This window comes from Blennius ocellaris, assembly GCF_963422515.1.
Source record: "Blennius ocellaris genome assembly, chromosome: 12".
NCBI lineage: Eukaryota > Metazoa > Chordata > Actinopteri > Blenniiformes > Blenniidae > Blennius > Blennius ocellaris.
In genome coordinates, this window is record NC_137661.1 from 10,918,670 (window position 1) to 10,943,148 (window position 24,479).

A 24,479-nucleotide genomic window follows, 5' to 3' on the forward strand; every position below is an offset into this window, starting at 1 on the left:
AATGCTCTCCTTGCCCAGCCTGACGGTTTATGTGGGCGGCCATATCTCTTGGTGTAAAGTTGCGCCGTACTCTTTTGAGTTTTTGAATGGTGGATTGCAACGGTGCTCTATGAGATGTTTTCCACAACCTTGACCTGTCCGGTGTGTTCCTTGCTCTTCATGATGCCACGTTTGCATAAAATCCTCTCTGATGTGCTGGACTTATACTGCGTTTAGATTGCCCACAGGTTGACTTTATTCACTGATTAAGGGACTTGTGCAGGCACTTCTTCGCAATGGGTTTACATCAGGGCATCACGTCACACTGTTCTGTTTTTTTTTTTTGGTTTATTCGCAAAATTTTTTGAACACCAGGTATCATTTTCCCTCCACTTCTCAATTATGCAGCACAATGTGTTGGTCTCGGTCATAAAATCCCAATAAAACACATTTACATGGCATACATGTAAATCAGCATGCCTTGTCCTTGAAAAGTTAACATACACAATAAAAAAGAAATCAGCCAAAGTCAGAGAGACCTGGAATCCCTTTCTTGCATTCTGAGAGAACTGTGAAGTTGAGGAAACTATTCCTGTGTAAGAGCACCTTGGTCAATCATGATTAAAATTCAAAAAAGAGGATCTCTGGATAGATCTGGATCATTTAATTTTCCCGTAACAACTTTGTGTCCCTTGCACTTCATTGGCTTTTGTTTTTCCAGTTTGGCTCAAACCAATACCTTTGCAGAGATTCATTAATGTTAATATAAATGTATTTTATGATTTTCCACTAGGAGTCACCAAACTCAAAATACTAGAAACAAGTCTGTCATACCTCTGTTTCTTCCCATTTAGAAGTTGACCTGGATTACACCTAGTGTTTTTGTGGTTTTTCACAGGTTTATTTTTGTCTTTACTCTGTTGTCTACAGTGTCTTGCGAGCTGCAATGTTGTTATTTTTTTATTTGTAATAACATGAAACAATCCATACGTCCTTACTGACGATGACTCAGAAAATACCGTCCATCCAAGTTCATCTTGACAAACACGGGGTCATTTGTCATCCGTTTAACACTTTTAACCGTCATCTCAGCGTCTTTCAGTCAGCAGGAAGAAGTCGTTGCTTCACTTTTTTCCATGAAATCACTGGGGTCCAAAAATAGACAAACGTCCCTGATGACTGATGAAATTACGCTTTTTACGTGGATGCAAAGACAAGTGTGCGGTGAATGACGGACTTCTGAGAGTGGGAAACCTAAACATTGTGTCATTTGTTAAAATGAAAAAGGAACCAGGTTTACTCAATTTAATATTTCCTTTTAAAAAGATGTACATGGGAACAAATGGACTCATTTCCAAGAGCATTGAACAATATACAGTACATAATTAACATGTGAAAAGCAACACAACAAATACTGTTCTTTTCCTCCTCTATGATAAAACAGTTCACAAATCAGCCCGAACCCTGATTTTCAGCTCACACAATGGTCAGATCCACAACCCCGACACCTGGCATTGACGTCTCCCCTGAAGAGCGGGTCCATTGAAGAGGCACACTGACTCTAACTGTGACACAAACCAAGTAGGTGTAACTATGTCTACACCAAGGTTCATCAACCTTTTTAAAACTGGCCCTCAATTCAGGGTTACTAAATACTTTTATTGGAACAGACATTGATTGGGTACTAATGAGGTCCCTGAAGGTCACCAGGCTGATCCATTCTGATCTGAAAGATCCCTCATTTAATAATATAAAAGTCACTTAAAAATAGTGTCACTATCAAAATATCCAAAACACATTGAAGCCAGGTGTAAACAGGTTTTTTAAGGATTTTTACTGAAACAGGCATTTGAACCTTTTCTTTAAATTGAGCTGTTGGGATGAGACTGATACATCAAACACTTTAATGACAGAAAAGGAATCAACATGGGCAAAGTTTCCATTGTTCATATGGTTAACAAAAAAAAAGCTGTTTGATTCATGCACAGTTTGTCAACCAAAAAGTGCATGGAGGTATGAGTTAGTTTCCAAACCAAGATTTTTAATGGAGAAAAGTACTAGGATGTGACATCATTTTTTTTGTGCCGCTTATGAATCTTTTAATCCTCAAATGTATGTCCATTCATCTGTCCATCTTCCCTTTACACTGTTCATGGACGTGGGCGCTGAAACCAATCCGAGATAACTATGGGCGAGGCCAGGGCGACATTTAAAGGGCTCAATTCGCCAATTAATTTTTAAACAAATGACATCAGGAACTAGTGAGAACAATCCAAAGGCGGCTTACGGTGGGTAACGTACGTATACACATCAGGAAGAGCTCTCTACTTTCAAAAGGCACATGAACTTCTGAAGGATTTATGATTTTTAACAATTGTTACACCGAGAACCAGGAGACATCAACAGTTGACTAATAGCACCGTTTCAAACTAAAGCACCACGGAGAAAATAAACAGGAAGAACACTGTAGTGAATTGGTTCTGTCGCTTCCTCTCTTTAACATGAAGTACTGCACGGAGCGGATCAGTGTCACAGTGTGGCTGATTTCAGAGCACAGTGGAAGCCACAGCGATGCAGTCACACCGATGACAGATCTGTAATTCTACGAGGCGGCGGTTCTAAAAGTAATTTCTAAAACTGCCTATTCAACATCTGTCAGTGAAAATGTTTAGTGGATTCTTTGCCAGGCAAGTCGCGTCAGGTGAAGCATTATGAAACTGCTGTATTATCCTAATCAATTTAGCTTCTTAGTTTAGTACATTTGCAAAATTATAATGGACGCTGTTCTCTCTTCTTACATTTATTGTGTATCACATGGTGATATTAATGGTGTCACTCATAAGGTCAAATCTGCAGAGAATAATAGACACAGACCTACACTTCAAAGATCAAAAGGTATAAAAGGTAAGATTTGTAGTTTAAACGATTCACAAACAACCAAAAATAATAGTTTAAAAACCCAGTCATAATGTCTGTCTGTCGAACATGACGTGAACATGACACGAGGGAAAAGTTGTCATTATCAATCAGTATGATACTGGTCTTCCTCATTCAGCCCGTTCGTGATGAAAGTTAAGAGCTTTTGAGTTAAACCCTCTCCACTGTAACCATTTTCAACCACAAGATAGTGTTTCGAGTCACTTTTGCATCTCGTCTGTTAATGTAACCATCGTCCAGATGAGAAAAAGGAAACTCATTGCAAATTCTCAACATCAGCACTGCCTTCTGCTCACAGCATGAAACCACATTTGCAGAATTAGAAGCTAAATGAAGGTTTACAGCTAAACTATTCTGATGCTTCCTTGTTTGTGGGGCCTGGACCAGGCGACTGCACCATAAACAGTAAATCTATAGGACACTGAATATTTTTCAATGAGTGTGGTGCTCAAGTACTGAGTGCTCGTACTTGGACAGGACAAAAAAAGCTACACATCATACATAAACTGAGATAATCTTGTGTAATAGAAAGCAATGGTAACACTAACTGTCCAGATACATGTTTTATACTGTGTCACATCATTGTTTTTGCTGTGGCTGTATAATCTTTAGTCATCCGAGCCATCTTCTTATCAACTGAATCCAGTGTTTACTGTGTTTACATGTGTATATGTGATGAACTACTAACTACTGAATCTTGCTTTATCGCTCCATACACTAAAAATTGCAATATAGTGAATCAATGATCTTTTCCTTTTAATCAATCACAACTGCTAGCTCCATACAATTACATTTTACAAGTAGTCTGTTGAATGCTGCAGTGACAACACAACACAACACAACCACTCGGCACACAAATGTGGCATTACTTAGTCTGACTCATCCATGTTCTATATTTAAACTAGAAAGATGCCACTGTGCTGCAAATGGAAAGCTGTCGGAGAGAGTGTTTTCCTCAGGAGTTTGAGGAAACTATGAACTGAGTTTAATCTGGATTTGACAGGTGTTCAGAAATATGACTTTCCTTTAAAGATAACGTTGAAACATGACTTCCCTTTGAAAATAATGTTTATTTGTAACGAATGAACAATCACCTAAAGTGTGTTGAAATCCCCTTGTTGGGTTCACGCCTTGCTAAAATAAATTGTCATTGCCTTTTTAATATGATCACATTATAAGATAAATCCCAAGACAGAGACAAAGGTCTCAGACTGGTTGTGAATTGATCTGATCTGATCCAGAAAGAAACCAGTTTTATGAAAACTGCTCTTTGAAAGCAGCGTAGTCAGGGGTCTTCTCTCATCCTCTTCCTGCTGGCAGAGTTGACTTGCTGTGGCTCAGTGTGCTCTGAACGCCCACCACAGTACGAGTTGCTCACACCGCCAACCATGTGGTAAAGACAAAATGAGAAAAGGACCAACAGCATTGCTGCACTGAGGGATTTTCTGATGACGACGTCGTGTGCCCGTCTGAAGACTTCATGCACGGCCTCAATTCAAAATAACACAAGTAACGTGAAAAGCACCGGCTTTACTCACATTGCTACGGGAGCAAGAAACACAAGATGTACTGCAGAGGTGATAACGTTAACACGGGCGAACAAAAATGGCAAGACTCTGGCGAGTTCACGGCAGCGAGGCATGTATAGCTTCCACAGAGACATCAAGTCCAAGTGACACACGAACAGACACAAGTCCTCTTACTGTTGACTCTTTGTGCAAATCAAACTCTGCTCGTACTTCAGCTGTAAAACAGTGAGGACTCCATGAATAGGTTGATATGAAACAAAGCGACAACATAAAACCAAACAGGGTCAAGTAATAACTGTCAGATAACATAGAAACAGTTATTTTATAACATAAGATACTCCTTGGTGTGGACAGCAAAATGCTGACAAATCATTTCCTTTATAAAGTGGATTTTAAACAATTAATAACTAAACAAATATCACCTGTTGACACCCAGGTTCGAGAAATAAAGCTAAACCTTCAGACCACTGCAGCAAAGGAAAGAGATACTGTGAACAGTCCTGTGGCCAAAGTGAAATATAGTAGCACCAAAATATAAAAAGAAAATGACGAGAGACAATTTTTCCTCTTTGCCTCTCCAGGTTTCAGCAGGCCTAGCTCCTGTGGAATGTATAAACTCAGCCCAGAGACACATCTGATCTGGACTCTGGGTGGAGGAAACAAAGGTCTCTTCAGACCAGTTCGTGAGACTAGGCGTCTGTTTGACAGTGTCCCACTTGGATGTGACAGTCTCCGGACAGGACAGCCGTTATCAGGCCCAGTGGGAGGGTGTCAGGCTTACTGTGTGAAGAAACAGAACCCAGAGAAGGATGCTGAGGGTCTCTTGGAGTCAGTGTCCCTGGCAGGTCTTGCAGCACATTTGTCTGAAATATGGCCGGCTGCAGAACTTAAATCTGAGCACCAGGGGGCAGTAGGCCACAGTGTTCACATCTTTACACTCTGTTGGGAGACAAACAAGAGGCATTGTTATTAATTCCATTGTATTTCTACCCAGATCATGCAGTTTTGCTCGTTTATTTGTAAATTTTTAAATCTGAAACTTAGATTTTTCTGATGAATTTAGCGAATTGCTTCTAAATCAAGGAAAGTCTCATTTCATGTCATTTCCATCCCAGACAGTCATTGGTTTAATAAGCTTCCCTTATCCCTCATGTTGCAAAATGTTTGCAAAATCTTACTTTCAGCTTGTACTGATGTATTCACTAACCTCCCTGATAACACAGAGGGTCACGTTAACACATTTTAAATCTCAACAGAACAAATCCCGAAATGCCACATGAGCCTGTTTTGATTTCATGTCCAAAACGTTAAATCGCAGCACAGTGAGACACAAAAAGGGACTCAATTTTGACCCCTGACCTTCAGGGTTGTCTGTACCGACGGGCAGACTGAGGTCACATTTGCTCTTGCACTGCTGCATGGCTGCAGGCCGCAGATGTTCCAGGCACTCATTGGATGGCTGGCCGGTATGAGTCAGGCACTGCACCGAACGCATCTCCTGACCCAGACCACACTTGGCAGAGCACTGAAGCAAAAAAAACAAAACACAAACAAACAAACAAAAAAAAAAACATGAAATTCTACATGGTGAATATGTATGCAGTAAAGCAATACAGTGATGTAAAAGAACCAAAAAGACTTAGCTTTGCAATATTCTTTCTTAAGGCACTTTTTAAGGTCAGTGGACATGTTGCATCTTGTTGGTTTTATCTTCATGAACATTTTCGAGTCAAAATATGTAGTTTATGTTTGACAGTGCATCTATATGTTGAGACTATTGCTTGACTCAAGGCAGCAAAAGTTTATGTATGCTGTAATTAAATCATTCTCTGTTTGTTAAGAGTTTATATCAAACAGTATGAACTCGTAACAAGCTTCTGCTGTGTTCTATATATATATATTTTACATGTACTCAAGTGATAGAAAATCAGATACTACACAAAACCAACAACGTGGAGAACATTACAGACAGTTATAATGGAAAAATTGTATTTTACAAATTAAATGTGACTACACTGGGGGAAAAAAAAGGAAAGTGTTAAAAGTCTTGCCTCTCCCCAGGGGCCGGTCACCCACTGAGAGGGCGGACAGCGCTGCAGGTTACAGCGCACTCTGGAGGTGGGCCGGACCTGTTTGGGACATTTGGACTCTGGCAATGTGTCGCCGCTCTCGCCGCTCTTACACAAGACCACACGGTGCCTGTAGCCCGGACCACAGCTGGGCGTACACTGCAGACACAGTGAGGAAATGGAGAGAGGGAAAAAAAAAAAAAAAAAGGAAAACATCAGGCAGAAAAATAGGTGCATGGAGGGAATGGGAGGGTGCAGCGGGGGGTCACCAGAGGAGTGTTAATCCACTCAGCAGAGGGCAGCAGTTGTATGAAAACAAAAAGTCCACAGCCTGCTTTGTTCCTGTAAAACAGCTGGACATAATTCCAATCACTGGTGTGCCCTTGCTACATTACACAAGATGTCAGAGACAAGCTGAACACTGAAGCACCTCTGACACGTTTTCACTTAGTTTTAGTGTTTCCCCCCCCAACTGAGAGAATTGAGTTTTCATGACTGGGACTCTAGTTCCTAGTGATGTATTGTGTTGCTCTGTCTCTCTGTTATGTGTTTTGCGGTTAAGGTGTTTGTACTGTGCTGTGCTCGGATATTTATTCTGGGAAAAAGAAAGCATTGCTTCACCTGAGAGGAATTTTGTGAAAAGCTTTGATTCATATGCATACATTAATAGAGTAAAAACAGTGCCGGAGTGCAGGCAGAACAGACTGTACCTCTGACCAGTCCAGGGCCAGCCATTCAGGGGGACAGCTGTGGTTGCTGCAGGGCTCGGTGAGCGAAGGACGAGGGGTGGTGCAGGTGAAGTCATCGAGGACCTTCTCCTCTGGCCCAGAGATCCGCCGTTTACACAGAACCTCTCGAGTCCGCAGGCCGCCGTTACAACTGCGGCTGCACTCCGACCATTCTCCTGTCCACCAGCTAGAAGACGCCCAAAGTCTGTTTTCGATTCTCTCATTTCAGTTGTATAATGCAATGAGACAATACCAACACACAAGGAAATACGGCGCAGCAAGAAAATAAGCAAATTAAAGTAAGAAGAAACAAGAAATGTATATTGTAATGGTCTCTTTCCAGTTAAGTTTCACCTTCCCATTGACTACGCAGAAGAAAACTAGAGCAGTCACTCCTCTTTACTCATGTAAATGTCATTTTAGAGTCGGGATAAAAGCAGACAATAAAAGCCAAGTAACAGCCTACATTGTGGAGAAAGGGGAGCTGGGCCAGAGAGATGATTATGTCTTGAATTAAGAAACTGAAAAATACATTCATGTCTTCAATACATAAATACATATTATACGGAGGAGGCCACTCACGATGGGGAGCAAGGCTCAGTATTGCAGGATCGTCTCTTCTCTTTGGGTTTGCTCTTCTTGTCACAGAAGTGGTTGTAGATGACTGAATGATCAGTCTGCTTTCTACACACCACCTGCTGCACCTGCACACCTGACGACACAACACACGGGGGAATTGTTGAGAAATATCCACTTTCTGCGCCAACAGTCTTTAACTGTGCCTCGATCAACCATGGACAATTATATGAGTGAGCTGTCGGTGCACTGCTGCAAAGTGGGAAGCACTCCCGCCTTGTAGTGACAATATACATTGCTTTGATTCCAGGCTGAGCTTGAGGTTAATTAATGGCTTGAAATTGCCTGAAGGTATGAGTGTGTGTCGCTCTGTGTTTGCGCTGTGGTGGACTGGTGAACATTGTCCATAGTCAGCTTGAATGAGCTACGGCATAGCTCAGTTGGATTAAGCGGAATAGAAGATGGATGGATTGAGTTATGAGTGTAAACGTTCTCCATTCCGAAGTATTGGTGGCTTTCAGGTGTGAAGGCCCATCTACACATATGTGGCCTGTTTCGCAATCTGATTGAATCAATGATAATATCACACGGTCTGCTGAGGATTCCTACAAAAAAAAAACCCACACCATAGTTTTCTACATCAGAATACCCTTTCGTCTGAGCTTGGTGCCTTTTCAATATTCCTTGCATGCAGATGAAACAGCAAGGTTTTCTTGCTGAAAATAAAAAAACAAACATTTAAATACCTCAATGTATCTTAGGTACTGCATAGTGACAACTGTTTTAACATTGGTGACACAATATGAAGGTACGAGCAATGAGATATATTTATGTGAAAAAAGTTGAGTGAATCTGTTTACTAGTACTCTGAGTACTAAAACAACAACAAAAAATCTCAAACGCTGCTATTTTCTCACTAACTGGCCGAGCTCCAGGTTCACATCCTCCTCGTCACTCGGGTGGTGGACACCAAGTACAAGAATGTATTTATCAGAGAGAAAACAAGCCGTTATCAGGTGAAGCAACAAGGATCATTAACTCAACAAAGGTCATAAGAGGAAAAGGCAGATTGGCTAAACGTGATTTCCCTGAAGTGTGAGAGCCTGTGAACCGTTCCAATGCTTCTGGCTTCACCAGCGACTCCAGAGAACCCCCGTCACACAGTGGCTTTCCCCGGTCAATGCGAGTCTACAGGGACGTCTACTTTGTGTTTATATTGGACTGTGTGTGTGTGTGTGTGTGTGTGTGTGTGTGTGTGTGTGTGTGTGTGTGTGTGTGTGTGTGTGTGTGTGTGTGTGTGTGTGTGTGTGTGTGCACGTGTGTGTGCGTGCGTGCGTGCGTGTGTGTGTGCGTCTCAGAAGAAGAAGAAGAGGGCGAAAGAGTTAAAATGTCTGTTTTAGAAAACAGTCATGGAGGAAAAATGTGGACAACAATGACACCAATACAAAATCACACAAAACATGTTTATACTCGTAAGATGATTTATCTTATCACTTTCCTATCTGAAAAACACAGTCACACGGTCTGCCAACAGCTGGGTGGTTTAGATAAAAGCCCCGTAAACATGAGGCCGCTATCAAAGTTTGGCAGATAACACTAGAGACCTTTGTCATGAAAAAAAAAACGTATTTTTTGTGTTTGTTGTTGTTTGTTGTTGTCTTTATGGGGGGATGTTATGTCTGTGATCATTGACCTCAATGAATTGTTCAGAGTAAATGAATTGTTTTCAAAGTGAGTATTACTTTAGTTTTTTTTTAGTTTTGAGCTTTTGAGTAAAGATTCCCAATCTGACATCTGGGTGACATTTGCTGAAAACGGTGTGTTGATGTTCAGCTGCTTCTAACGCTGAAGCACTTGACGTTTTAAAGACTCAGTGAAACATACTCTCAGTGTTGTAACTTAGATATGTTACAAATTTAAGTCATCCTGTGTATATATTTTCTACAGAGAGATACCCTTCACAATTGAGAGAGTACAACAATATATGGTAAAACGCTTCTGGTCAAATGAAAATGAAAATTATGGCATTCATGGTAACTACCTCGAAACAAATTTGGCTGTCAAATTAAAAAGCCAGTTACTAAAGTCTCCCCAGTGACACGAAAATCATCTTGTAGATGAAAAATCTGCAGGATGTTTGGTGTGGAAAAACTTTCAATATGATGGGTTCAAACAAAGTAGAGCTATAAAAGGTCACTACTGATCGTTTGTCGCCATGATGCATCGTCTCTAATATTCTCTGTCATCTTTTTCATTTCCCTCTTCGTAATTCTATATTAATATAGTCATAATTTAAGAGCACATGAATGATAATAAAAAAATTTAAAAAGGGAATTATTTTCCATATATGTAGAGTAAACTTGATTATACCTATGTTTGAAGGATTAAATACATTAATTTAAATGCTGTCCTGAACTTAGAGTACATGAGTGTTATGTGATTTCAGGATTTTAGGAGTTCATTACATTATCACGCCGCAACCGTTTTGTTGTAATGCTCACCAATGGATTTCTGAGGAATGAGTTAAATCATGGTTGTGTCCCCGACAGTGAGAGTGTGTGTTCTTGTTGTGTTGCTACCTCCAGCACAGAGGGCCGAGCAGCGCGACCAGGAGGTGTAGTGCCAGGCAAAGCCACTCAGCGGGTCCTTGCTGATGGGGGGGTTAAAACGATAGTGGATCCCTTGGTTTTCCTCCCTCACCAACACCTGTGCGCGCACACACACACACACACACACACACACACACACACACACACACACACACACACACACACACACACACACACACACACACACACACACACACACACACACACACACACCAGTCCAACATGGAAACTCAATTCTTCAATCGGTGGACTTTTCCAGAGCATCTCTCGTCATCAAGCAGTTGATAAGGAAGAGCTTCAATCAGTCTTTAATTGTGATCTAACCATGACAACGAGCGTCATATTTGTTGGACCGAGAGCTTCAAGTGTTTCCGGTCCATCAGTGGGTCGTCTGTAGTGGAAGGTGGTGCCGGCGACACTGAACCTGCGAGGCGTGTCGATGGTCAGTTTCCCATTGATATAGTACTGGTCAGCTTTACCCTTCAGCACTGGGACACAGAAGGAGAGACAAAACCAGGAATAAAAAAAAAATATTTCTTTCTATTTACAGTGGAAGATAGTTGTGTGAAAAATGAGGCTGAACATCGTCTTACCAAGGTAGTTGAGGGAAATATTGAGCTCCTGTATGTGAATGAAGACGGATCCCTTTGGAACTCTGACCACTTCTTCATAACCTGACACACACACACACGCACACACACGCACACGCACACAACAAATGGTGAAAGTTAGGAGAAAGTGGTGGAATCACTGGGGATCAAGGTCGGGATGTATAAGTAGTGTGCAGCTCCGTAAGACGCCAATGGACTAAACAGAGGCCTCAGATTCCAGCTGCATTCCTGGGCAGCGATCCTCGGCGGTCGTGCTCGGCTCTTTGCTCGAGAGCAAAATCGATGCCAAGAGACCGCTTTTCCTATTTTTTTTTTTCTTCTCCGCGCTCATTTCCATCTGCTTTGCTCGCTTGTTCTCTTCTCGATTTTTTTTATGCTCATTTCAAATCTACTCCGTGAACAGTCTGCCTTCTCCGGCGCTGCTCTCGAGCCACTGCGGCCCCGTGAATTGCTTTGGCTCACTGGAGAAAGAAGGAATGACGGTTAACAACAACAGAGGAATAAAATAGTTTCTCTGAGTGATGAGAGGATTGTGACCTCCTTGTGGAGCTCGCAAATACGCTATCAACCTCGGCCACGTGACGCCCAAGTACTTCCTCATAACGTATCAGAGCCACAGGAATACATTGGATAAACTTAATGCCTCTATTGTACATGTTGGAACAACAGAATCTTTACAAAAACGTTTGCAGCAGGAAAAACTCCATATGACATCCAGGTCACTTTTCATGGCACCACGATGTTGACCACTCAAAATATAATAAAAATGACAAATACATTTCATTTGTCTATAAACACTTGCAAAATACAATTTTCTTTAAAATCCTCACATGTATTGTTTATACAGCTTTGTACTAATTCTTTTTCTGGTTTTGCTCAAACCTCACAGCAACCGGTGTATTTTAAAATGCCCCACAGTGCTACTCCAGGTCAAAAACGCCACAGGGAACCTTTAAGCTGCTGATACAGCGAGGAGAGAAGTGCTGGCTGAAGGCTTTTAGGACTTTTGAGAAATCAAACGTTTTGCTGTGGACATGACTGAGTGATTCTGCTTGTAATAAATCTGCTTGAGACCAGAAAAAGCCTTCAAGATCTGCGCCTGGAGTTTCAGTTTGGTATAAAATAAGAACATGCTGTGCTGCAGCAGCGACCAAGTCGACTGACATTAAAGACTTCTGACAAGTTAACTATGGAGCAAAGTTTAAACTCAAGTGAACTCAGTGTTTTAAGTTTTTACTGTTGAGAGGCCTTCCATACAGGCTGCACTATTATGGCCCACACAATTCGACAATTGGTGCGAATCAGTCGGTGTGAAATAACAGTGACTCATTATCAGAACTGACGGTCGCGAACGCCTGCAGAACCTTTTTACAGTATTTAATATTTCAAAATGTGTTTCTTCTTTTTCATGAGAACCTAATGTGTGATGCTGACAGGAGCATCCATTTCTAATCCATAGTAGGTTGTGCATTCCGCCACAGAACTCGCATAGAAAACCTCCTCGATTTTACCCTCACTAATGTATTTCTTTTTTAACTACAACAATAATGTCAGATATTTCGAGGGTACTTGAGACCTCAGCCGGGGTTAACCGAGAGGCCTGGTCCCTGCGGCTCGGAGCGCGGACGCCTGCTGAGGGTGTGGCCCCTCTGAGGAATCCTGGGAGTGTGTGAACGCTGTTGACAGTTGAGTGAGAGACTCTGGGGTTGGTGATGTGGGGGCGAAAATCACCCAAAATAAATTCGATAGCAACAGGACTTCAAGCCGCACTGGTTGGACCTCACGTATATTTGTCTACCACATGTCCCCGGGTGGGTGGCTGCTAATTAAATATGTTTAAGTATACACAGTATATGGTAAGCATATGTGTATATTTTCATGCCAGAGTGTTTTGAGGAGGTCTTTCATGTTCCGAGGGCTGTTGGGCTGGCTCAGTGTAGTGTTTGTCATCGAGTTAAATGTAACATATATTATTATGTTTGATTATTAATATGAATATATAAAGATTGCATAACCAGTTTAATTCAACTTGGAAGTCCACACCATGTCCAAAGATAAGAGTGATATTTTTTTGTCGGCCTGATGAATCAAGGCCTCTCAATAGGATGTTGAAGGACTTCCCAAGTACTTTTGCCATCACAAAAAAAAAAAAAGAAATATCTTACAGGTTGTCCTCTGGGGCAATGTTAAAATTGGTAAATGTCGACCTCTGATGGGTTCTCTATGTCGTGCCAGATCAATATCTGGACTGCATCAACTCTCACCTGCTTTGTGTATACACTTCATTTATCTGGAAGCACTCTACGGAGAAACTCGAGGACAGCAGGTGCAGGACAAAAGGATTGTGTTGTAGCTATATGGAGTAACTGCTGGCTCTAATGAGTAACTTTAACAGCATGCTGCGAAGAGACTTTGCATGCGGACAGAAAGTTAGACGATACAGTTTGGAAGTTTGGGGTTTCATCAGTCACATTGCGAGACAGTATCCAAATGTGCACATTTAACTGACGGCAGACAATTAATGTTCAACTGGTCCCTGTAAATGGGTGAAAAATAGAAAAAGGAAGTCACTGTTGGAGAGTTCAAACTGCTATTGAAGTCTGCGAAAGATACATTGTTGAGTTCACACATAAGGAATCTGTGAAATCTGGCAGCGTAGAAGAAGTTCTTAAGTATTTTAGTTCTTTACCTCCTTCGGGCAGCGAGTCATTGAAGACCCCCTCCAAAGAGACACAGCTGCTCCCATCACCCCCACAGATCCGGCAGCGATCCTCGCGTACATCGGAGCCGAGTACACGGTCACAACCGACGTGCTGCGAGAAGAGAGAGAGACGAGTGAGCCGCAGGGTCACTCGGGGTCAAGACTCATGGGTGAAGGGGCACAGTCTGTAAACCGAGAGGTGTCAGAGGCCGGGCTGAGGGATTACCTCCTAATGTCTTCCAGACCACTTTTTCAAAACACAGAAATATCAGATGGTAAGTCCAGATGTGTTTTCTGATCCTGTGCAGACGTCGTGCTCTTAGGTTGCTAAACTCATAGCTGTCGACATAAATAAATTTCATGATGAGCGAAGCAGGTGGCTTTACTCAAACTCTTTAACATCGAACCAAACCTAAACAAAAAGGTATAAACAGACAGCGGTTGCTCAGTTCCCAATACGTTCATATGGCAGCTGCTTATTATTGAATGGGATAATGAGGCTTACATTTCTTATTAGTTTTACATTGACTGAATTACTGCTGTAAGCTAAATTGAGAGTCGAAACAGTGATTCACCCCACAGTTATCTGGTTGGCTGAGTAATTAAAGTTTCAAATGTCACAGATTGAACTCTGAGACCTTGTGTCCACATGCAGGATCAGAACGCGATCTCAATATCATTTGCTCAGTTGTACAATTCATTTCAGATTAACTTCAAAAACAAAACCATTAAAAAAATATTTAAGATTGTCAATTAAAAAAAACAGCTATCGTGGTAATTTAGGTCAGCTGAATGATGAAGTATGAAAAGTGCATATTAGAGAAGTGGGTCTTTTCAATCTGTGTGTGATAGTCTGAAAAAAAAATCATCAATCTGGAAATATCTACATGTTCAAGTGACAAAGCTCGAGATCTTTCCTCAATTCTGGTGAGCTTTGGGCCGTCAGCCGGCACAGCGTTTGGAACAGGCCGTTACTGTGAACAATAGGAACAACACTAGAAATCACAGTTTTGAACACAGATCAATGTGTGATTGACAAATGCAGGCTGTAACGAGTGTGTGGACACTCATGCAACCCTCACAGTAGAAGACTCATAGTGCCGACCTGCATCCCATCCACACCTTCAGCCGACGCTCTGGTGTATTATACAATGGAAGAAGACCTTTAAGCTGCTAAAAACTTAAATCACACAAGATTGGGACATTTCTCTCCTAAACCTCGAACAATGGATCTTTTATTGTCCCAGACATTTATAGACTGTTTACAGACTGCCAGAAGGAGCTTGTAAATGACACAATGGTAAACATGACCCTGTGGTATTTATTTCAGATGTTGTACATCATCTCGTTCAGAATTATGCAATATTTCTCATGAAATGGTGAAACATATCATTTTAAAGATATTTGATATGGTGCCTATGTTCCATAGTGAAATGAAATAATGGTATAGTAAAATTGTAAATCACTGTTAACTTTTTCCACTCACCCCAACTTTTTTGCGATTGGGGCTATAACATAAAAGAAGGAGGGAGGCAGGAGAAAGAACAAAGGGCGAGGATAGGGAAGGCTGAGAGATTCAGACGAAGGGGGAAACAGAGAGCGAGATACTAAGAATGCAGTGAATGAAAGTGAGCCTGTGGTGCAGACAGACAAACAGCTGAGCTGGAGGGTCACTGAGTTTCTGCAGAGCAGAACTGAGTCAAGAGAAAGTGAAGGGGAGGAGGGAAACGAAGGCAGCTGTTGATAAACAAAGTTTTTAAACAACTCCAAAAACTGGAGCGCCTCAGCTTTGCCGTCCCAGGGAATTTTTAGACGCTTCAAATAAAAAAATAAAAAAAAGCTCATGGAGGGTGAGAGGCGCAGAGAAGAGGCCAAATACTTCAGGCCCTCGCTTTAACAACAGGGAAACATTCTGGAGGGTTTTTGTGCAATTTCCTCACTTCTTTTCCTTCCTTTAAACTGTGTTTAGTTACGTGAAGTTAGAGCACAACTACGTCCAAAGTAAACATGTCGGGTTCCAACAGCAGCTACGTAAGCTGCACACCATCCTTACTGGTGCTTCATTGTGTCTGAAATCTTTCACAAATGAGCCTTGTGGATGTGAAATGGATTTCAGAGAGGTTGGTGGACGTTCAAGTGGTTTCCATTTCTTCAAAAGGAAGCAGCAGTTGAATTATGTACATTAAAAGCTAGAATGAGGAGGTGATTCTGCTATAGGTATGTCAGTTTTTGGTTTTTTTCACAGTGATGATTGTAAGCAGTTATTGTGTGAATGACATGAGTGTGTCTCTCCAGAGTCCTGACAGTCAGTATAATAGCGTTATAAGTGACTCAATTCAAAGTTTTTCATTGCTTCCAACAGCTTAACACAACCCACCTTACACTCTCCATTTACACACACGTCCAGAGAGTCGTCTCGGCACGGCGTGCCGTCCACCACAGCCGGAGCACGCTCTGTGTAGAAGTTGTATCCCTCTGCAAGGCAGTTGAGAGAGCAGGGCTTCACCCCACCTGGACACACAAACACATCAAGACAGACGCAGCACAGTGTCAACAGAGCAAATCGAGACAGATTGTGGATTGCAGCACACGAACGTGCCCAAAAAAAGTCACTCCACAAAAGACAGCGTGTAATTACAGCACAAGAGCATTACCGTCAACTGGAAAAACAACAGAAAATGAATCTCTCGTAAACCTTTTAAACAAATCTTGCAGAATTAGAAAAACATTTAGTTTGCTGGCAAGAGGCCATCCTCCTGTGCTTTGATGCACTTTGATGTAACTGACTGAGAACTCGTGAGGCACTCACTAAACCTGAAGTGAAACACTTATAAACATCAACCTAACAGACGATGTCATTTCTCCGCATCAAACCCTGTAAGAGATTGTGGTGTTAAGCATTACTTTTGTAATGACGTGTGACAAAGGCTGCAAATTGTTTGCACATGTTTTGCTGAATGCGTTGCAGGGGTGCACTGAGAGGAGAGATGCAGGGGAGTGAGAAAGAATTTCCTGTGCTGAATGTCAGTGAACATGCAACTGATTGTGTCTTCACCTCTGGAGAGTAAATGCATCCAGACTGAATACTGAGTAGAGCTTCCTAGATCAGTGCTAAAACCTCATCTGTTTGGACTGTTTGGACATACTGGTCTTTCACATTTTAAACACAGCAAATTTCATCCTGTTTTATCATCATATGACTTTATATGATTATATCATATTGTGGCATATTGTGCGACGAAAAAATGTAATATACATTATATTGCTTTCATGCCTTTTCATTGTATTGGCATTTTATCATGGAATAACCTGTACAACACTGTAGTCGACAAAAGTTGTTTTAAAATATGCTTTAAAAATATACAAAATGTACACTGTTAACACTAAACCATGGCACCAAACATTCACTCAACGCTGAATTTCTTCTTTAGTTTTCTCACACATGGGCAGCTGAGACAGGCTCCAGCCCTGTGCGACTTGCTCCAGTTAGAGCATGTGCAGATATATATATTTAGTATTTAGTAGCTCCACTGATGTCAGGAGGTTAAGTACTTTGGCCAAAATTGAGCATAAATAATCCAGCATACCTAAATGTGAGCAGACACAGGCACACACACACACAGTATCGCTGAACGTCTCCTGCCAAGTGGTATGTATCCTTCATTCATGAGTGCAGCGTGCCAACAGCTCCACTGCTTGAGTGGCTGTTGACATCAGCTCAAGCTGTGTGTGTTTGTGCTGGCAGTGCAGAGACAGGTACAGTGTGTACTATGAAGGGGGACGGGGGGGGGGGTGGCTTACTGGTAAAGCCAGCAGACAATCAAATAGTCGGAAAACTACTATTCCCATGGTGCACAGTTTTGGCAGAGTGACTGCAGCAGGATGTGTATAGAAGGACTTGCAATGGTGTGCAGTGTAAAGTGTGAAGACGGATTCTAAGACCTGTCGGGCTGAAAACGGATGTGGAGCCCCTTAAATGAGAGGCTGCTTTCAATGAACTGTCCTTGGCTGCCTGAGCCGGGACAGAGAGGCCGACTGTTTTCTGTGTCGCGACAGCAACGAGAAAGAGAGATTGCATCATGTTGAGTTAAAAAAAAAAAAAAGTGAGAGATGGAAAGAGTTTTACAGTGAGGGGATAAAGAAAATAGCAAGAAGAAAAGAAAGCTGTCTCCACTGAGGCTGAAGGTGAGAGGATCAGGAAGAAATGAGGGGGCGACAGAGGACAGTGGAGGGGTCGGCAAGCGTGATCTGTCCTTAACTTGGGGCAGAGACTGTGGCCCTCATCCTATTTTAACAGCTGCAAGGGATTTCCATTGTAAAATCAGCTGAGTTGATGAAAGAAGCACTTTTTTGCCTAAAGCTGCAATCTGTCTCTGTAAACCATTATGTTGTTGGAAGGCAGAATAAAAAGCAGTTACGTCGCTAAAACAATTGATCTTTTGCGTCCAGGTTCGCCTCGTGATCATCAGAAGAGAAGAATTCTTGCAGGGCATTGTGGGATCCATGACTCCCTGCATTGCATGGAGCATCTGTAGGCCAGACAAGATAAGAGTCTGCGGCTCCAATCCTTTCGCTTTTTACCACCATCAGCCGATCACATACAAACCTGCACTTTCTACCCCTCACAGTCTCAAAGCTGTGTTGTTTTGTTCGTCTCGTCAGCCGGTACTCAGAGTGACAGTTAACGGATCACAGCAGCCAACAGTTATCCTCACTGACGCTGCAGAAGCTGACGAATTTTAAGTTTAATCAAGTTACATCAATGATTGTTCAATATCAGTCTTTTATTAAACTGAAAAATGGAAATAATTCCAGCAAAAAAAAAAGCTTTTGACGGAGTTCATAGTGTTTTATATAAACTCAAGTAAACACACGAGTAGAAACTGAACCAAATGGCATTCACAGCAGGGACGGGTTGCCCATAACCCCCCATAACGCCAAACCGTTCTTCAGATTGTACAGGGCTGAACAACATTGCAATGGAAACACAAAGTAAGGCTCCCACTAAATGGATGCATGCAACAACCCAAGACAAAGCTGGGCGACTGACTCACCCCCTCTGTAAGGTTTCCAGGTGTAAAATTTTCCCCGGAAAGGAACGCTATCAAACTCAGCACATTGAATCTCACGGAAATCCCGGGAGCCTGCTGGACATTCCTGTAACAGACGCACAAACACACAAGCATTTAATCAAATACAACAATCAGTCACATTATTGTGATGGGACCCGTCGATGATGACATACAGTAGAAATACTCACGTCAATATTGCAGGATCTGAAGCGTTTTCTCTCTCCGAGACAATACTTTCCACCGATAGTTGGTCTACAATGAAACACATGGAGAAGTGGGTCAGTCACATACAAATATGACTTTATTTGTGACCTCCATTACATCGGTCAAAACTCAGTGTTTTGGACGTTCTCATCTCACCGTGAGACTCATTTTCTTTACTTTATCGTATAACCAAGAAACCCTCTAACACTTTCAGGGGAACAGAGAATAAAGCTAGAGCCGGCCTCTGGCGACTGCTCCTGCTCTACGTTTAACAAATTCAAATAGACTGAAAGCAAAAAGTGATGCTCAGAAATGATACAGCAGAACACTGCTGGCCTCGGAACTGGGTCAATCCTTTCTCAGTTTAATCAATTCAAGACGAACCATCTGGTGACTGCAAATCAAAAAGGCTGGTATTTCGTAATGATTCAGATTCCACCGCTGTCTGTGTGGAGATCCTGCATTTAAATCGCACGACTGATGTCTTCTGCACAGTTTACACGAGAGAGAGAGAAAAAAAGACATTTTGCAGTTTTAAAGCAGCAGTGAAAAAGAATGAGCATTTAATGTTGAGAACTTCTGACTAATCCTTAACTGATTTACTACGACCACTATGGATGATAATTTACTGCTCAGCATAACTGCATCTTTGATAAAGCTACAAAACATCCATCATTTTTGAACACCCACCAAGGCCTCTTGCTTTATTATTTCATCGTGTCTGCACTGAGAAACTCTGCTGAACTGGGAACGTCTGTCCTGACATGCACGTGTTATGAATATTCAGCTGAAATCTGGAGATATTTTGCACGGCTTAATATGATATGAAAACCAGTCCATCATGCATGGGCTGTTGGGAGTTTAAACAAACAGTCAATCAGATAAATCAAAACTTCACACATGTAACTTAATTATCAACTTGTGGCGGTATCCATTTACGGGAAAATCAGAGTTACTTGATGAACTTCCTCAAGACTAACTCGTGCAGTGAAGACATTTTTTTTTTTTTTTTTTTCAGGATTAGAATAAAAGTGTGGCTTTCCTAAGATTGCATTCACGAAAATGAGGCATATGGGTCAATGGTGACCTTCCCCTTTGACACTCAATATTTAGCTGTTCATTGTTGAGTGAGAAGAAATGCAATAGCGGAATAAAAACAAAGAGTTCCCTCAAGAATTCACCAAGCGTTGGATCGTTCACCCACTAATAGGGAACGTGACCTTACATATTACGACCTCTCTGACTATTACAGAATAGGCCGTCCTTCAATCGCAAAATGAATAGTTCAATGTTAGTTGCCACCTGTTCATGTTTCAAAGTGCTTTTTGACAAGACACTGTTTTGTGCCAGATCATAAATCCATATTCAATGATGATGACAAAAACAATCAATAAACAAGTCATCTCAGAAAAACAAATGGTATTCAGGAGTAACAGCGCTAAGTCTTGAGTGGAGCTGACACAATGTGTTTGGTGTAAAGAAATTAGAAGACAGACGAAAAGTAAATTTATTTTAACCGATCGTAGTTTGTTATTTATGGGTGTGCGTGGTCTTCTTCAGTTGTGCAGTACATCGGAAAAGAATGACTTGATCCACTTCAGACTGAACACAGTTAAAAGTCTGTACCTGGGGCTGTCACAGTGTCTGACAGAAGAGGACACTCCACCTCCACAGGTCCTGCTGCACTCCTCCCAGGGTGACCACAGACCCCAGCCTCCATCTATGCCCTCAGGACGAGTCCCATATGCCACACACACCCTCTTGTAGCACCACTGCCAACGGAAACATACACATCGAGGTGATCATCCAATGGGTCTCGTCCATAAACATAAACGTGTAACGAAACATATCAGAATATAAATCCAACGACAATGTTCACAACTACAAAGCACTACTTTTTAATTTAGCAATTTGTTTTAGAATGATTTGATTACTTGACAAAAGACAAATTCGTACATGAAACAATGTTACAAAAACAAAAACAAAAAAGAAATGTGTTTTATCAAAACAGACTCAGCACCAGCAATACTTGGTTTTCTCTATTGACTGAAAGCCTGCCCTTAAAAATGTCCACCACATAGGTAGAAATATATAAATATAATATTGTGGCCGTTTACCCCTTTTTCTATGGTGTTGGTCTGACAGATGGTTCCTTCTGCAGCAGGAATGCTGCTGGTGATGCAACGGTTGCTCTTACTCATGCACCAAAGTTCACTGCAGACTTCCTGTGAGCGTTTGATATGTGCAACAGAGAGACGCAGAAGAGAAAAGCCTTCAGTGTTTTTATGTCCATGATCAGTGTGCTGACTTGAGAGCAGAAATGCAGTCCTGCTCTTTCCTCAACAGCAATGCCCTTAACACATGGGGTTAGCTTTTATTGTATCCATATGCTCCGACCAAATAGTATTGATAGAAATGTGTCTATAAAGCAGTTCACTGTTCCAGATGTCCATTCCCTCTAAAGTCAACCTTGTAAAACTCGACCATGCAATAAAGTGGATGCTCTACAGTGAGGACACGACAAGTTGATTCACGTGACAGACTTAAAGGTAAGAGAGCCAGAGGAGATTAAATCCAGAGGAAGGTGCAAGATCGAGCGAACCTGGACACATGTGAACTGACAGCAACAGGGAAAACAGTGAAAAGGAATATTTAATGCACAGAAAAGTTCCAGCACTTTCTGGCGAATGGACAGAGCATCATAAAAAAATCACTCACATCTAAGAATACAAACATACAAAGGGACAGCTTTAAAAAAAAAGTTGCATCAACGAACACAGCTAATGACATTTTAAAACTAAAAATGTACTAAATGTATGTATTCAAGATAGAATCAGAAAAAAAATCAACCTGTGCCTTCGCTTTTCTTAAAACAAGATGCGGTACTGTATGTCCAACTTTGTGACCGTGATGTCTGGGAAACATGAAATGGCTTACTCTATATCAGTAAACACACATAACAAAATATTCACAATTCTTTTTTAAATCTCACTGGGATCAGGCTTAAAATATTAGATGTCATCAAAACTGATACATTACGCTTACTAAGTCTTCTCGTGTGAAGTTCCATGAACTAAACCTGTTGAAAATACACAAGATATATAATCCTAACTGTGTACTTACAGCGTATTTACATTGTCGAGATCTGACGCCATACTGGAAACGGCACTGTTCATCTGCATCGTAGGCCTGACCCGGCGCTGTGGTGGGATACACAAACTCCTGTTTGGGTGGAATGTTGTTCAGACAGGAGCCCATACCAGAGCTACAGGAAACCAAAGACAAGAGAGTGAAATCAAAAGTGCAAGGTCTCAGTATTTTCATGTCAGAATAACACAAATTTTGCTGACAACTCAAATGGTCCTCATATCTAAATTGCAGTTTATTTTCCTGCTGTCAAGACTTATCCAAAACTCAAATGGCCATCAAATATTTAATCACCAATTTATTTCTGGTGTTGCAGATATCTCATATAGGCTGACTCACTCCAGGAAGCTGGTGATGTAATCTCGACTACATGCCGACCAGATGAACGGGTTTGTCTTCATGGTGATGTGGTCGGCCATCAGCTTGGCGGTCTCCTGGCTGCGAGGCCCACAGGCGTTCCCCATACCGTCATGGTTCATCCCAAACCTAAAGCACATGATAATATAGTGACATTATAATACACGTTGAGGCCATGCAGGCGGCTCATAATCCCTGCAGCAGCAATGGGGACAGTGGAAAAGAGATCACTGTGGATAACTGAGCACGATCTAAAAAGCAGCCATATGAAAGATTACAGCTCACAGCTGTTCCAAGTGTTCACCTTTCGCCGATTAAAACTCTGCTTCCTTCGACTCATGCAAACACAGAAGACATGTATCACCAGTGGAAAAAAAACCAACTTGTTGCTTACCAAAGACTAAATCAGGGACTAACTCAAGACATTGGACATGTTATTAAATATGCAACTCACTTTATTTGATTTGATGCTTTTACTGCTTTAATTTTTAGGCTATGGGCAAATGTGTCCTGTTCAGTGCAAGTAAAATTAACCCCAGTACAATTGCTGTATAAGTGGGGTCCTAGTTTGGAAATGGGGATAATACCTTCAGCTTCTTGCTGTAAACCAAAGAAGTGGACAGAGTTAGTTTAGAGAGCACATCGCAAAGAAACTGTGATCAGTTCAGATTAACGTCTGACAGTGCGGTGAACACAGCACAGACCACTAAACAGTAAATAGACACGAGTACTTGTTGTTTAAACTGACCGATATTTCCTGTAAAAATTACCTACATACATAAACAACTAAGAAAAAAAAGTTGTTTCAGATTTATTTATTTTTTTAAGGTGCATTCAGGCCCAGTATGATGTGCAGAAATGACATGTATAAGGCTGCTGAATGGAAAACAACAGTTTTTCCAACATTGAATGGACTCATTCAATCACTGTATTAATGAATGTCTGAAATTAATGAAGGCCCGAAAAGTTTTTCATTCCATCGATCCGCCTCATGGCACATAAAGTTCAGTCTATTCTAACCATTCGAACAGTGATAGATCAGCTTCAGTCAAAACTGAACTGAACTGAAGTGTTTATCGAGAGACACTTATAAAACTTACTCCCAAAAACATGTATGATTTAAAAAGCTACCCGGAGTCAGGAAAACTACTCCAAAACTACAACAATTAAATTAATTCAATGCTATTTTCTTACTGACTTGTTTAAATCAATACTATCAATCTCGAGAAACGAGCTGTTCAGAAAGCCTGCAGAAAGCCATGCTACTCATTACAATCATGTGCGTTGGAGCAGGAAAACATCTCAAACATGCAGGGCGGCGGCCCTCAAGGACCAGCACTGGACAAGCTGCTTCAAAATATGCGATACATATTGTTGCACACTGCAAAACATGTACCAATTCTTCTTAAGATTCACCCCCCCCCGAGATGATCAAAATGTCCAGGGAATTAAAAATGATGCAGAGTGTGAGCACGTTACTCACGTATGTCCGATCTCATGAGCGATAGTGAAAGCCGTTCCCAGACCGATGTCCTCGTTGATGCTGCAGCTTCGCTCGGGCTCACACATCCCTCCAACCGGAGCCAAACCTGTCACACACACATGCACAGACACACGAAACACAGTATGTGAACGTAAAACCCTTTCAAACCGTACAAAATACCTGGACTGAACCCTGAATCAACTGTTTTGGAACAGAGAAAGGCAGTGCCATGTTTACTCTTGATAACTATGAATCCACATTGCTTAAAAAAAAAAAAAAATGTCAATACTTGAATCCTTGAAACAAGCAGCGGCATGCACAATCAGGATTCCAATCTATGAATATCAAATGTTTACAGAACGTTTTACTCATTTGCATGACTTCAGTTTAGTTTTGACTTTATTCCAACAATGTTCTATTAAATCTAAACCATTCTGGAAAAAGTATTTTCTATTTGCATAACTTTTTTCAGGAATT

General features: G+C 41.5%; 1 protein-coding gene across 1 annotated transcript in view; it reads right to left on the bottom strand.

The window, feature by feature from the left end:
• Positions 1 to 1,321: 1,321 nt before the first annotated feature.
• Positions 1,322 to 24,479, bottom strand: part of adamts10 (ADAM metallopeptidase with thrombospondin type 1 motif, 10) — a 37,605-nt gene continuing 14,447 nt past the window's right edge. The window contains exons 9-25 of the mRNA XM_080506158.1: positions 24,003 to 24,108; positions 22,502 to 22,648; positions 22,139 to 22,280; positions 21,133 to 21,240; positions 20,642 to 20,787; positions 19,000 to 19,063; positions 18,794 to 18,896; positions 16,117 to 16,250; positions 13,728 to 13,851; positions 11,021 to 11,101; positions 10,752 to 10,915; positions 10,398 to 10,524; positions 7,825 to 7,954; positions 7,225 to 7,429; positions 6,497 to 6,673; positions 5,805 to 5,970; positions 1,322 to 5,384 (exon numbers count right to left, since the gene is read on the bottom strand). Coding sequence (XP_080362284.1) covers positions 5,275 to 5,384; positions 5,805 to 5,970; positions 6,497 to 6,673; positions 7,225 to 7,429; positions 7,825 to 7,954; positions 10,398 to 10,524; positions 10,752 to 10,915; positions 11,021 to 11,101; positions 13,728 to 13,851; positions 16,117 to 16,250; positions 18,794 to 18,896; positions 19,000 to 19,063; positions 20,642 to 20,787; positions 21,133 to 21,240; positions 22,139 to 22,280; positions 22,502 to 22,648; positions 24,003 to 24,108 — 2,234 coding nt within the window. The 3' untranslated portion in view covers positions 1,322 to 5,274. The remainder of the gene's footprint in view (positions 5,385 to 5,804; positions 5,971 to 6,496; positions 6,674 to 7,224; positions 7,430 to 7,824; positions 7,955 to 10,397; positions 10,525 to 10,751; positions 10,916 to 11,020; positions 11,102 to 13,727; positions 13,852 to 16,116; positions 16,251 to 18,793; positions 18,897 to 18,999; positions 19,064 to 20,641; positions 20,788 to 21,132; positions 21,241 to 22,138; positions 22,281 to 22,501; positions 22,649 to 24,002; positions 24,109 to 24,479) is intronic.